General features: G+C 34.0%; 1 protein-coding gene across 1 annotated transcript in view; it reads left to right on the plus strand.

The window, feature by feature from the left end:
• The first annotated feature begins 2,012 nt into the window (after positions 1–2,012).
• LOC131053731 (uncharacterized) overlaps positions 2,013–17,008 on the plus strand; it is a 35,917-nt gene continuing 20,921 nt past the window's right edge. Inside the window, exon 1 of the mRNA XM_057988357.2 lies at positions 2,013–3,003. Within this exon, the coding sequence (XP_057844340.2) occupies positions 2,554–3,003 (450 nt within the window). The 5' untranslated portion in view covers positions 2,013–2,553. The remainder of the gene's footprint in view (positions 3,004–17,008) is intronic.

Here is a 17,008-nt window from a genome sequence, read left to right on the forward strand (position 1 = left end):
AGGCTCCCAGCCGGTAGGGGTTACGCCCTACAACTGATCAAATAAATTTGATCAAACGAGTTTATGGGGAGACATAGTGTCGGTATGAACTAATCAACACACGTTATCCATAGTTTTCACCATGAATACATTTGTTTATAGTGGTTCGGAAGAGGTGGGTTTTCCTCGCTACCACTTGGGTCGTTCTCTTCTCACTAGTAGTCCTAATGACCACACGGGAAGATAGGCCCTCTAAAGATTAAACAAAAAGAGCCTATTGCTCAAGACACAAAAGACAATGATTCAATTTTAGTGCACCAATTGAAGTGTTTGCTAGTCTATGAAAACAAGGCACACAATAAAAATCCAAAAACCCTTGCCAAGGACCTGCAACAAAAGGTTGTTAGTAGTTTGGATTGTTTTAAATAATCACCCCTTCCTGCAAGCACACAAGTTAGGTAAATTTTAAACCCAAAAGACTTTGTGAAAATAGGGGCCTTCAACCAAACGTTTTGCTTTCAAGACAAGCTGCACCAATTTCGTTAGCTAGATCTGAAAATGTTAACACAAAATAAACCAGATCTGAAACCCTAAATGCAAAAAAAAAAACTCAAAACTGAATCATTTAAACTTCAAAATTTTGAAACTGGTGAACACAGACGCACTTACCCTCAACACAGATGCGACTTATCGACGCAGATGCGGTTCTGTGGCGCAAACACGGTTCTGTGAGACACAGACGCGGCTATAAATCACAGACGTGGCTATAAAACATAGACGTGGCTATACAACACAAACACGGCTTAAACAAGCACAGACGCGACTTCAGGACATAAACGCAAGTTCCGAAGCCTGCAAAACAAAATATTGCCGATAACACAGACGCGATTTAAGTTGTCGCAGACGCGTCAGAAAATCAAAAACGCGATCCGAAAGTACGCAGATGCGGAAATACCAAAAATGCTGTCGAAAACGTCTGATCTGCAACAAAGATGTTAAATATAAAAGGGACAAGAGTCCCACCAGGCGTGCCAAAATGTGTATGGTGAAAATGGAAAACAATAATAACAAGATTGAAAGGCTAAATGAATTCAACCACCGAACCCTAGCCTAACAACAACAAAGATCCACCATAACATATGAAGATTACCTAAGACAATGTAAATCAAATGAAATCACAAAGATTATACCATCACATGTCCAATAGGGTTTTGATCTCCATTCTTCCTATCTCCATTGATCTTGCTTGATATATTTGCTCTCAGGTTTTATGTGCACAAGAGCTTAACAAAGAACGGAATGTGGTTGCAAGTAGGATCGTAGTGTAGTCAAGTCCTTAAGATCAACGATTAGGATGATTGATTAGGGTTTGATAATGAAGGAAGCATCTCCTTAAATAAAAGACACAATATGAAATGGAGGGATAAGATTGAGAGGTGTAAAAAGGAGGTCGACTATGATTAGAGGGTAGGTAGAAGAAATAATAAAATAATGAAAGGGGTAGGTAATGTAGGAATTAAGAGATGAATGACATGTGTCATGAGTAGAAAAGGCTAATGAATTAAATAAATAAATAAAGATTCATTTAATTAATAGAAGAAATGGGATCAATTAAATAAATAAATATTTATTTAATTTAGGAAAAGGATAATTTAAATAAATAAATGTATTTATTTAAATGAGAAATAAGGTTAGAAGAAGATAAATGAATTAATTAAATAAATAAAAATTTATTTAATTAATAGAAAAATTAGGCTTAGATAATTAAATAAATAAAATTAGACATAACAATTTTGGGTGTCTACAGTTACTTTTTAGTGTTTAGATAGGTAATCACACCTATTGATATGGTGTTGTCAAAAATATTAGACATTAAATCAATAAACAACCATTAGAAAGTGCTAAAATACCAAAAAAAACATCATATACAACAATGACACCTTCCATCATAATTAATTATTCACATAAATCCTTTGAATTCATCCAAACAAAAAACAATATATAAAGCCATTTAACTCCCAAAATATTTGAGTAGTCCCTGTAACCGACTGCAAATGACCCTGCTGTACAGACAGCTGTTCATTAAGGAAAAAAATATTCTTCGGCTAGGGATTCGAACCAGTAACGTCTCAACACAGATCCATCCACCAAAAATGGCGTGAACTTGGGCCACTGTGTAAAACTCCTGCATGTTCTCAACATTATTTCAAGCAAATAATTTGGGGTTTAACGCGTAGCACACCACATGGACAACCAGAATATTCTCTCAGATGAAAATGCAGATTCATCGACTAAACGTATCAATGGAAGAAAAAATAGTCATTTTATTCTTTTCAATGACGACTAATTTAAAACCTCGTATGCGATTTGAAGGCCACGCGTTATTCAAATCTATTTTCTCTGGAACATGTTACGGAAGTTGTCTTGACAGCTGACGTGAATTTTATAATATCGTTTTCAGACAGACACTATTTGACCTCACAGCAACAGCTTCCAAATGCCCTAAATCTGTAATCTGTAATATTGTAGCATATTCTTCTTCTCCTTCTTCGATTTTCAGCTTGTAAATCTTTAATGGCGAACGGAACAGCAGATCTGGAAATAGATGTGCAGTCTCCGAGAAAGGAAAACGAAAAGCCCCTTCTGTGGAGTCTGACTCCGCCGACTCCCCGCTCGGAAGAGGCGGACATCGATCCTGCGCTTGCGCGGCTGGGCAAACTGCTGCTCTTCCTGGGAATCGACCAGTCGACCTCGTGTAGGACACTTTATGGCTTTTCCCTCTTCTTTGTCTTAGGGATCGCCGTGCCTGCTGTTACAATTTGGGCGACCGCCTGTACAAACTGTCGAAAGATCGTGGTTACCAAATTCGAAGTGATGGTAGAAATATCGTGCTCCTGTTTAGCTGCGGTGTCGATGCTGTGTATGGCTCGCAATCTGAAGAAATATGGCCTAAGGAAATTAATCTTCGTTGAGATTCATCATCCTCTTGTGCGCTTTCGTTACGATTTCAAGACTCAAATCCGGGTAATGACATAGCAACTCACTCATTTTTTTTCGTCCAACGCGTAGAATTATTTCCGTATTTTTTAAGATTTCGTAGACATTGTGTTTGCACAGCCCATTTAGCATAAATTGAAATGCTTCCGAAGAAACTGTAAATTTATGTTATTTTAGAAGCATTTGAATGGAAGATTTTTAAAAAAATTAAAAATCTGTAGAATTGTTTCTGCATTTTTCAAGATTTAATAGACATTGTGTTTGCACAGTCCATTTATCATAGATTGAAATGCTTCTGAAGAAACTGTAAATTTTAGTTTTTTCAGAAGCATTTGACTAGAAGATATCTGAAGAATTTTTTCTGTATTTTTCAAGATTTCATAGACATTGTGTTTGCACAGTCCATTTATCATAGATTGAAATGCTTCTGAAAAATCTGTAAATTTTTGTTTTTTCAGAAGCATTTGAATGCATTTTGAAGATTTTTCACTTTATTTTTGAAACTTTTTACTTTACGTTAGCTATTGAATTTAGGAAAAATACTGGTGCATTAATTTTATTAATTTCCACTTTCAGATCAGAGAACAATCATTTTAGAATGCTTAAACACATCTATGCCAGACACACATAAAATAAGTAATTATTTTTTTCTATTTTTTAAACGAAGGTGTGAGATAATTTCATGGTGATGGTCCCCAGTGATTAATTATAAATTCCTAGACAGGTATATTTAAATGTAAGTCTTTGCAACATCATTCAACAACTTTGGTACACAAGTTGACCGGTAGGAATATTTCATAAGAGTAAACCTTAGAGCAAGAACTTAACGCTTTAGTTTGAGCCCCTCTTATGGACTGTCCCATCTGGTTGGTGGATTAATTTTATTAATTTCCACTTTCAGATCAGAGAACAATCATTTTAGAATGCTTAAAAACAGCTATGCCAGACACACATAAAGAAGTAATTATTTTTTTCTATTTTTTAAACGAAGGTGTGAGATAATTTCATGGTGATGGTCCCCACTGATTAATTATAAATTCCTAGACAGATATATTTAAATGTAAGTCTTTGGCACATCATTCAACAACTTTGTTACACAAGTTGACCGGTAGGAATATTTCATGAGAGTAAACCTTAGAGCAAGAACTTAACGCTTTAGTTTGAGCCCCTCTTATGGACTGTCCCATCTAGTTGGCATGAGAAGGTATTTTTTTAGTAGGCACCTAGAGAAGGTTTTATTTTATAACTGTAAGTGGTTGCTTATAGTATTTTAATTCATGATTTGATGGTTTTTAGGACTTCTCTGATTCATATTGATATCCACACTAACTTTTTTAAGAATCCATTTTTTCCCTTCTTCCAACTTTTTTATCCACATTTAACTAAACAAATTAGATGATAATGAATTAGAATAAGTAATAAAAAAAGGTTGTGGGATTAAAGTTCAGAGAATATGGTTACAAGTAATATAATAAATAGTAGCAATAAAATAATTATAATAAATATAATAATAGGAGATTATTAGTCTAGCAAGTAAATACAATTATAAAAAAAAATATTAAGATGAGATGATAATCAAAGTAATATATTAGGAAAGCAAAGTGAACAAAATTAGTAAACAACCATCATAATATATGATGACAAACTTTGTCGTAATTGTAAATCCAAAACAACTTAAACAACAACAAAATGTATCATTGGCAACAAGGTAACTATATAGTAATTATAACTAAAGAAGCTTAACAAGATTTTATATCATTAATTAAAAATTGATATAATGATATTAATGAGCACAAACACAAATAAGCATTAAAGATAAAGTATATGAGAAAAAAAACCATATCCTTCAATGTCTCAAAAGTCTCAACACATGAGATATCTAAAAACATGTCATGAAGTTGCTTTAGGTACTCAATCTAAAATAAGAAACAAATATGAATGAAATAAGCAATCTTCCAAGTACAAATCATTGTGGAATTAAAGTCTTTAGCCAAGTGCTAGCGAAGTTTAGACCTATCTTGAAAGAAAAGAGCCAAGAATCTTTGGTTGTTATAAGCCATGAAGGTCTAGAAAGTGCTCTATGAGTTTTTAAAGAGGCAAAATAATCACCCCTAATCTCATAGTAAGCAGAGCATTTAAGAATAAAAGATTCTTGATTTTAAGATTTCATTAAACATTTTTAACATATACTATGGTCTTGAGGAATATGGCGATTTTTCTCAAAGTAGAGGGGTGTGAACGAGCTTAGAAGTATGCTAAAGGACTCCAAAACTATAGTGCAATCCAAACTTAGCATACTCTAGAGGTTGTATGATCTTTTCCTCAAAGTGAAGATATGCACTGAAGTAATGCTAAAGCTTTGAGGAAAGAGATTATTTGGCTCTAGCCAATTGGATTCTAGGTAATCTCCAAAGGTATTATATCTAATACCCTTATCTATTTTTCTTGTAAAAATATTTAGTGCATCAATTAAAAATTATGCTCACTTAATACCCAAAATGCATGACAATTAGAAATAGACACAACTTTAGACATTTTTCTTTTTATTTTAATGGCAAAGGTGTAGAATCTATATATCTTTTCAATATAACCAGTGGATTCAATAGTGCTTGATTCTAGCTAAAACATAGTGCCCACACAAATTCCCTTAGTGATCACCATATCTCCTTGTATCATATTACACTCTCCACTAAAGAAAAAAACTTGCAACACTCTCACATTATCATGCTTACTTACTTAGAACAAGTTTCATGCCAAATCAAAGATATGTAGAACACCATCAATTCACTTTTTTATCAAGGAATTTAATTGGGTTTGTGTCATAGCTAGTAATTCTCAAATGAGAGTAATCACTAAGGTGCACCTTCCCATCATTATATTCATCATATTTCTTAAACCACTCTCAATGGGAGGTCACATGGAAGGAAGGCCAAAGTCTATCAAGCACACACCTTTTGATGTATGCATTGCAAAGGCCACATGTGGCAAAGACATCTACATCTTATTAAGAAGATTTTTAGATTAATCATTTAAATCATTTTTAATTTTTGTCCAAGCTTTGTAATTTCTTTTGTAGTGCTCAATTTTACTGTAGTTCCAACATTTAGCCTTCAAATTTCTATGGCATTTGGATCTAAGTCTTCTTTCTTCTTATCCTTCTTTCAATTTTTTTTTGTATCTTTCATGAATGGATAATTCATTCTTATTAAATTCAAAAGATTTCCATCATATCTCATCCCAAGAGTAAAACAACCACTACTTCATCCATCTAAAGCTTTAAGGTGGTGCTTTTGATTGCACTAACCGAGTGACCCACAATTTTGGAAAAAGACCATAGATGTGTCAAATGACGATTCTCCTCCATCTTTACTCTAACAAAGTGTAACTAGGCTATAATCATATTAAATTTATTTTAAAAGTGCTTAGCCATATAATCTGATATCCAAATTGTTAAGATATACAACTTCTTTAGGGATTTTTCCTCATATAGATCTCCTAACTTTTTCTAAAGAGATTTTTATTTGGGTTCTTCATGTACATTAAACAAAATTGAATATGCCAAGTAGAGCTTGAAGAGGCCCTTTGCCCTTTTTCCTAATATATATCAATTAGCTTGAGACATTATTGTAGTTTGGATTTGGACATGTAGCAAGCCATAGATCTATATCTAAAACAATATCCTCCATCTTGAGAATCCACAACTCAAAGTTAGTGTCATTAATCCTCTCCATTTCTATCCTTGACATGTTTTCCATTTTCTTGCAACAAGATCCCTTTTGTGCAAGTTGTCACTCAAACCAAGATTAGACTAAAAAAAACCTTGGTTGTAATGCTTAGGACTGTAGGTGATCAACCTCCAATACCAAATGAAAGGAAGTAATGATATATACTACACTTCTTACAATTTAATTTAATCTATTAAAGTGAGATCCTCTCTTTTCCCATGTGAGGAAAAAATAACAATTTATTTTTTATAAAAAAATACAAACATTAGGGTGCAAGGTTAAAACATCTTTCCAACATAGTGCACCATATGTGTTTGACAATTTTCAACATGTCTTTGGAGCTAGCTAACATCCTACTTGTATAAATATATAGCTTGTACATTTGGTAAAGTAGAAGAGGCATAATATAATCTCATCTTACCTCTTTTTTTACATTTCCCCTATTTAATCTAAATAGAAATGGTATATCTTCTATATGTCTTCTACATTTGAATGTTTAAGTTTGCATATCTATTTTCCTTTATACATTCTGTGATCTTGTTGCATTATTACTTGCTAATATACAAGATTGCCCCTCATATCACTTGAGGAATTAGATAATTGTATATGAGCTAAAACTTTACCAACATGGGAAGCCTTTGTTAACACTCTCTATAAGGAGTTATACCTCCTCAAAAACTTTGGGGATGAATCTATGAAGTTCCACCAACTATAGCAACAAACGAAGCAGTCTATGGAATAATACAACAATGAGTACCATGAATTCTCCACATACTTGCATGAGAACATTTTTTAGTGGCACATATTTCTCATATATACTATTGGATTATTTCTTTCTAGATTGATGCTAAAATTGTGCTTTTAACATTTTGGAACATGCATTCTAAAGTGCATCTAATATTAAGGCCAAGGAAAACATTAGAAAACAAGTTATTGATGCACAAGAACAAGTTCATTTAGGATACAAGCCACACACCTTTTTTACACATGTACATCATTCTTTCAAGTAGAAGCAACAACAATACCCCAAATTGGCCACACAATCCCTAGGATGTTTCTACTAGCTTCTCTAGGCCAAGATAAGGGGTAAGAAGCCACAAGAAGTTGATATATCATGCCATCACCACTGACCAAGCTCTCACAATGATGTTGAATGTCACATGAATAGTCCACGTTCATGCAAGAAACACTAGGTTTTGACTCTATTAAGGGGGTAAAAGTACAAACTTGTGTCTCACTTTTATAAAGGAAAATGCTAACAACAACAAAACAGTTCAACTTCGATGACACAAAAGTGATATTTCTATTTGGTATTTGAAGATGATGTAAATTGATGAAATGTGTAAAACTAGATGAAGTTTATGCCTATTATTTAAAAAATAAAATTGGAACAAGAATCGATATGTTTTTTTAATTATTAAAGTCATTTTTTCAATTATTGAAAAATACTGCAAATCAGGGGTTTCACCTCCCACCACAAAACTATATGTAAATAATCTTGTTTTCCTTTGATTTTGAAATATGTTTTAGATGACATCCATGGCCAGTGCAGAAAAAATAAATCTGATTTCGATGTATATTTTCACCGTTATAACAATTCAAAGTCGAAGTTTCCCGAAATCGATAGTTTTCGTCTCCCACCAAATTTCCTCTATCAAAACTATAGAAATTTCCCAAAAAATTATATATTCTTGAAGAGGACTCTCTCCTCTAGTGTTATATATAATTTTTAAATTTTTCTGATATGATTTACTATTTTTTTGTTTTTCCGAATCAGAGTCTTCTCGAATGTTAATATACCTACCTGTAATATTTTGTAATTTTAATATACTAATTCTAATTGAAATTCTATAAAAAAATATGTCAACGTTCCTCACTCCGAGCTCTCGGAAAGGATATTTTTAGTTTTAAAAAAAATAAAAAATTGATTGTCTAATTCTTAGCAGAACTTGAAAGTTATGAAAATTAGGGGGGTTTTGCTGAGTAGGCTGCCATGTGGGATGCCACATAGCCAACCTTGGTCAAGTGGGACTCGGCCAAGTAGGGCTCAACCGAGTCCCCCAAGCGACGGGAGCATCTGTGAGCACCCTTTCCCTCATATTTTAATGCGACACAACACTATGGGGGGCTAAGTGCAGTCGCTGGGACTCGGCCAAGTAGGACTCGATCGAGCCCTACTCAACCGAATATACCTTGCCACCCATCCTCCACGTAGGCGCCATGTGGCGCCACACAGACTCGGCCAATCATGATTTTTTTTCCCTCTCACTTAGCCTAAAGTGCGACACAACACTATACTTTCACCCAAGGATTCTAATCAAGTGATACAAAGCCTCAATTCCAAAACCATGACCCTTAATGCTTTAGAGGAACATGTGTATCTCTTCCACATGAAATGTTGGATAAATGGAAAACCTATCCACATAATCATTGACAATGATAGTCAAAAGAACATCATTACAAATGATACATTATGAATCCTAGGTCATTTTGTTCCTACACATCCAAACCCCTACACTCTATTATACTTGCATGTGATAAATACATTTTATGTAACCAAACAATGCACTTTCAAGTATGAAGTCATACCTATGTAGGACACTAGATCACCTACAAGGTCACACCTCTAGAAGTTTGTGGCATATTTTATTGGAAAATATATCCAATGATTAGGATGGCATCTACCATTCCAAACCACAATGGTGGCTAATAAATACATTGGTAGATGGCATTTCATCCTCTACAAGTATAAATAACAAGCCAAACTAGCTTTGACCTTTTTTATTTACAATGTCAAAAGATCATTTCTCGCATGTAAAAAATTATGCTTCTCATGGTTCACCCATAGACACCTACATAGACAAACTCATGAGCATTCATTATGTACACTCACACATCACTTCATTGTAGCAATAGCTGTTTGTCAAGGTATTGCACCAATATGATGCCATCTCCATAAATTATGAAGGTCTACCAACACATTGCACAATGCAACTAAATTGACTTACTTCTTGAATGCCTTCTCCCAAATAGCTCACTACATTACATAGGTTTACTTGCAAGAAAGACAAGGTTTAATGCTAGATCTAAGAATTACTCGATCAAGACAAGATTTGATCTAGCTCTTTGCCATGTGGAAATTTCATAGTTCTTGAACCTAAGAAGGACAATACATGACACTTATGCATTGGCTATTACACACTCAATACTTGATCATATAATTGGGTAAAAGCATAATGTTGTGTCACACTTTTATAAAGGAAGTGGCCAACACAACTAAAACTGTTTAACTTCGACCGCATAAAAGTGACATTTCTAAATTGAATTTCAAAATGATGTAAATTGATCAAATATAGAAATGTTAATGAAATTTATGTTTGTTATATATATATTTTTTAAAAATTTGACATTTATTTTATATATTCAAAGAGATTTTTTATTGTTGAAAAATGCTAAAAATGAGGGGTTCTAGTTGGCGTCACCAAACAAAATGAAAATGAACTTTTTATTTATTTATTTTAATTTTCCAAATAGAGGACATAAATATGCAGTGTTAAATAAAAAATTTAAATTTTGATGTATATTTTTCTTGTAATAAAATTTAAAGTCCAACATAGCTAAATTTGGTAGTTTTCATTCGGCATCACCTTTTGTCTACTAAATTTATGATTATAAAAAAAATAAAATTATACACTTTTGGAGAAGATTCTCTCATCTAGTGAAATATATATATATATATATATATATATATATATATATATATATATATATATATATATATATATATATATATATATATATATATATATATATATATATATATATCATTTAATATTTTTTTGTTTTTAAATTTTTAATTAGCTTCTTTTAAAACTTAAAAAACTTACTCGCAATGTTTAATTAATAAAAAAATATTAAATTTAATCAAAATACTAAAAAAATTATATGTCTAGCTTCATGACTTCGAGCTCTACAAAAGGGTATTTTTTGATTTTTGTAAACAAATATTTTGCTTGAAGAAAAATTGAGCAGAAGTGAAAAGTTTTAGAAATATAGACAAAATAGGTGATTTGACTGCCACATCATATGCCACATAGGTGAGTCCGACCAAACTCAGTCTGGCCGGACTAAGTCCGACCGAAATGAGTTCAGCCGAACTATTTTGAATTTGTTTAAAAAATTCTAAGCTTAAGAGCACACAAAAAAGGGATAATATAGCCAATAGTTTGGTCGAACTGAGTTCAACCAAACTCTTAGTGCCATTTAGGTGCCGTGCCAACGACACGAGGCACAACATGGTTGGGTGGTAGTCTGGCCGAACTGAGTCCAACTGGACTATCCCCAGTTAGCCCCAAGTGCAACACAACTTCATGCTTTTGCCCAATTTAATCTAGATATCCTTCGCTACATATCTATGATTTGCTTGACTAGTTTAAAGGTGCATGATACTCCTCCAAGATCAACCTTAAGTTAGGATATCATCAAGAACCAATTCAAAAAAATGAAGAATGGCATTAATGCAGATATATATGTTTGATCTTGGAGATGTATATATATATGAAATAATCATTATTACTTCATATGTATATTAATATATATTGATATATCATTTCTATATGCATGATTTATAATATATCAAACCCCTTCATAATTATCAATTGCACTTAATAATGATGCCACCGATATATTATCGGATGTTATTAGTAATACCCCAATTAGTTATTGGGTATGTTTTGTTTATTTATTGCCACCGATTGATATAGTTATCGGGCCTGTTTAACTGCCATCGATTGGGAATCGGTTAAGGATATCATAGTTACCGATATATATTATTGGGTTATGCATTGACATCGATACACATATCGGTTAATATGAAACATGTAATAGCACCAATTTATATCGGGTTAGTTAGCAATGTGTTGTTTAGGTAATCAAAAGGTGCGATCAAGGGTTATCTTGATCGGTTATGTCCAAAGGACATAACCGACCAAGGTAACACTTGGTCTCCCCTCATTGCCATATATAACCCGATTCATTTGCTTGGAGAAGGGCATCAAAATCAATTAATGTTCTCTCTCCATCTACAGCAAAGAAAAAAAATCAGACATATTATATTGTGAATCAAAGAAATAATAAGCACACTACATTGTATATATAAATATATATATACAATGTAGTGTGCTTATTATTTCTTTGATTCACAATATAATATGTCTGATTTTTTTTCTTTGCTGTAGATGGAGAGAGAACATTAATTGATTTTGATGCCCTTCTCCAAGCAAATGAATCGGGTTATATATGGCAATGAGGGGAGACCAAGTGTTACCTTGGTCGGTTATGTCCTTTCAAGATAACCCTTGATATATATATATATATATATATATATATATATATATATATATATATATATATATATATATATATATATATATATATATATATATATATATATATATATATATATATATATATATATATATATATATATATATATATATATAACTTGTTCTTCAAATTGAAAATTGCATATACATTTACATGGTATCAGAGCTATAGTTGATCGAACCTAAGGCTATTCGATTTTGTGAATAATTTAAGAACAAGGTTATATACTACATCACATTTCTCAAATGGCCAGTGCTATCAGATTCGAAGACAAACTCGGAGGTGGGGATGATTTTTCACAGAATCAAGATGATCTTAAAGGAGAACAAAGTGGATTCATTTGTTCAAACTGAAAACGCACAACCTGAAAATGAACCTAACAAAGCAGCATGGATTGAGGGAAATGAAAAGGCCATTAAAATAATAGTTGATGGGGTGAGAAACAACATAATGCCCATCATAAGGAAACATCAGAGGCCTATAAACTATTCAAAGCACTTGAAAGCACATTTGAGATATCAAATGCAAGTCGAACTCTGACATTAAAACGAGAGATAAATTATATCACCATGAACAAAGGGGAGACAATCAACGCGTACTTTATGCGGATATCAACCCTAAGAGATGAACTAGCAACTCTTGATTACGAGATCCAAAGCAAAGAGTTAACACTCATTGCTCAAGATGGGTTACCTAGTGGATGAAGTACATTCGTCCAAGGCATCAGTGCAAGGTCCAAATATCTAAGTTTGAAAGATTAAGAGATGATTGTCTCCAAGAAGAATCAAGATTGAACAAGATGGGAATAAAACAAAAGAACATAGACGAAGACCTTCAAGTCCTAAATACTATCACAAATAAGAAAACCAAGAAGAAACAATTTAGGAAGAGGAAAGGTCATCAAGGCAAGAACAATTCAAAGAAAGACCTATCACATATTCAATGCTATAGGTGTGACAAATTCGGGCACTATGTTGCAAAATGTCCGGAGAGAGCCAAACATCAAGCCACATTTGCCAAAGCAGGAAAATCTAAAAGAGAAGATGACTCTGAGAACTATGTCCTCTACTCAACACTTACAAGCCATGCAACAAACAAGTCTAACTCCTGGGTGATTGACCGTGGCTCATCCAGACACATTACAGGGTTTAGAGAAGTGTTAGACACCATGATAGAGGAGAATGATGAGGAAGTGACTATCGGAGATGATTCCTCACATCCAGACAGAGGAATTTGATCCTGCACCATCAAATTGAAGACAAACATATCATTGCAACTCGAAGGAGTACTATATGTCCCCGACATCAAGAGAAATCTAGTCTCCATACCAGCACTAGAAGATAACGGATACAGAGTAACCTTCATGGAAAACAAGGTGTTGGCTTGGCCAAGGAATTCTTCCATCAAGAAAGCTAAAGTCATTGGTCAAAGACGAGGCTATTTGTATGAGCTATGCATAGAGCCCAACCTAGCCCTAATTCATGAAGCGACAAATGCAAATGAAGTTTGACATAGAAGACTAGGCCACCTGAATTATAGAGCTTTATCATCTATGGGAAACCGTGTCACAGGTCTACCTAAGTTGAAGCAATATCATTCAGAGGCATGCAAGGGATGTGCCCTAGGTAAAAATACCAAGGGTGCCTTCCAAAATAGTACTAGGAAGACAAACAAAGTTTTAGAGTTAGTTCATTCCGATGTATGTGGACCTGTGTCCGTACCCTCTCTAGGGGGATTTTTGTATTATGTAATATTTGTTGATGACTACTCTAGGAAAACTTGGATCTACTTTCTGAAGTGTAAAGAATCAGAAGAGATCCTCAATAGGTTTAAAGAGCTTAAATCACTAACAGAGAACTACTCAGGAAATAAAATTAAAACCCTAAGAACTGATAATGGGGGGGAATACACATCAGAATTATTTAAATATTTTTGTAAAAATTTAGGGATTAAGAGGGAGTTAACAATACCTTATAATCCTCAACAAAATGGGGTAGCTGAGAGGAAAAATAGGACAATTGTAGAAGCTGCCAAAGCCATGATTCTTGATTAGAATCTAAATATCAATCTTTGGGCAGAAGTAACTAGCACTGCTGTGTATATACAAAACAGATGTCCTCACTCCCATCTTGAAGATAAAACTCCTGAGGAAGTCTTTACCAAAATAAAGCCACATATCAGCCACTTTAGGATATTTGGGTGTCCTGTCTATATACATGTACCTAAAGAGAAAAGACTGAAACTAGAACCTTCTGGAAAAAAAGGGAATACTTGTAGGATATAGTGAAACATCCAAGGTCTATAGAATCTATATACAAGGTTAGAGAAATATTGAACTTAGTAGGGATGTAATCTTTGAGGAAGACTTAGCCTTCAAAAGAGCCCAAAGTACAATAGAGCCTGAAATATATATCCCTACTCCTAACATAGAAGAAGATCCTACTCCTGAGCTTCAAAGGGAGAATCTTGAGGAAACTATAGGTGAAACTCAAAACCCACCTAGAGAAAACCTCAAGAAAAGACCACTACGGGCCACCAAGACTGTAGCAGAAGCTCAAAAGTTTGTTGATCCTTCAGGAACCTTCAGGGAAAGCAAAAGACCTAATAAATTCACTAGCTATGTTGCCCTTATGAATGATCTCTCTAAAGCTGAACCAAACAATGTATCAGATGCACTTATACATCAAGTATGGAAGGATGCCATGTCTAAAGAGTATCAGTCCATTATGAAGAATGATGTTTGGGAGATTGTTCTTAGGCTTACTAAGAAATCTGTTGTCTCATCTAAATGGCTTTTCAAGATCAAACATGCTGCAGATGGCAGTATTGAAAAGCACAAGGCCATATTTGTAGCTAGAAGGTTCTCTCAAAGGGAAGGGATAGTTTATGAAGAAACCTTTGCACATGTAGCCAGATATACCTCAGTAAGAGCAGTACTAGCCATTGCAACAACAAAAGGGTGGAAGGTGCACCAGATGGATGTTAAGACAACATTTCTTAATGGTGAGATCTCAGAAGAAGTCTACCTAGAGCAACCTAAAGGATTTGAAATTCATGATGCAGAGTCTCATGTGTGTAGACTCAAGAAAGCTCTTTATGGGCTTAAACAGACTCCCAAAGCCTGGTATGAAAGAATTGACACCTATCTCTCAGAATTAGGCTTCTCTAAAAACGATGCAGATCCTAATCTCTACTACAAACAAAATAAAGGTGATATGCTAATATTGATTCTATATGTTGATGACTTATTAATCACAAGAGAAGATCACCTTATAGATCAATGCAAGAAAGATCTATCTAAAGAATTTGATATGAAGGACTTGGGACTCCTTCATTACTTCCTAGGTTTGGAAATATGGCAAAATTCTGATAACATTATACTAAACCAAGGTAAGTATACCTTGGACATTTTGAAGAGATTCAGAATACTAAACTGCAGACCTATGACCTCTCCCATGGAGACAAATTTACATAAACTTAAGGAAGCAACAACAGAGTCACAATCCACTGATCCTACTCAATACAAGCAGGTGATTGGGTCCTTGATGTACTTGGTAAATGCAAGGCCAGATATCTGTTATGCAGTCAATGCCTTAAGTCAGTTTATGTGTGAGCCTAAGAAGATCCACCTGATTGCAGTGAAACACATTATGAGATACTTACAAGGTACTCTAAACCTTGGTCTCAAATATGAGAAAGTTGATCTAGACCTACACGGATTTACAGACTCAGATTGGGTTGGAAGTGTGACTGACAGGAAAAGCACTTCAGGGTGTTGCTTCAGTTTAGGTTCAACCATGATATCTTGGATCAACAAAAAACAGTCTTCTGTAGCTCAGAGTTCCACCGAGGCCGAGTACATTGCAGCTTCCATGGTTGCCCGAGAGGTAGTATGGCTTAGGAAGTTGCTTGTGGGATTGTTTGGTGAACCTATGAAACCCACTGTCATCCATTGTGACAACCAGAGCTGCATAAAACTTTCAGTAAATCCAGTATTCCATGACAGATCCAAGCATATTGAGATTCCATACCATTATGTGCGAGACATGGTAGACAAAAATGTGATCAAATTGGAATATGTTAGTACAGGAGATCAGACTGTAGATATTCTGACCAAACCACTTTCCAGAGTGAAGGTTGATCACTTCAGAAAAGGTTTAGGTATGATAGAAAGGTAATTTGCTTTATAATATGCACTTGCATATCAATAAGATGCTTAATGTGTAAACGTCTTTGTCATGTTAGGACTTTTATGGGTTTAACCCCCTGTGTTCATGTCCAAGAGGTGACGATCTCTCAGATAATGAACACTTGTATGTAGACATTGTAAGGTGATGATCTTATGATGTTCAAACCAGTTATCATGTTGGATCTCTTGTATGTCATGGATGTGCCAAGATTGTGTTGTGGTATAACATTTGAATAAAATGTTAGTGCACATACCACAACTTGGATAAGTTGAAGATTTAACTATTTTCATATGTTTATCCTTAAGTATTGCGTGTTTAGGCAGTACTGATATCACGTGGTCAGGTGATATCATGTCATCACAAGATGATGAACTTCTTGTATCACGTGTTTAGGTGATACTTCATGTTTGTATGGTATGATCCTATGTAGAGTGAGATTATGAGACTCCATAAGGAATCCTGACCATCATGAGAAATGAGATGCTAGACATGATGACTTTATCTTCCCTAGCTAAGAGGGAGTATTAATGCAAATAGCACCGGTCAGATAAAATTTAATACAGATCCATTTACATCATATGAAGAATGGCATTAATGCAGATATATATGTTCGATCTTGGAGATGTATAAATATATATGAAGTAATTATTATTACTTCATATGTATATTAATATATATTGATATATCATTTCTATATGCATGATTTATAATATATCGAACCCCTTCATAATT

Source organism: Cryptomeria japonica, chromosome 6, assembly GCF_030272615.1.
Source record: "Cryptomeria japonica chromosome 6, Sugi_1.0, whole genome shotgun sequence".
Classification (NCBI taxonomy): Eukaryota; Viridiplantae; Streptophyta; class Pinopsida; order Cupressales; family Cupressaceae; genus Cryptomeria; species Cryptomeria japonica.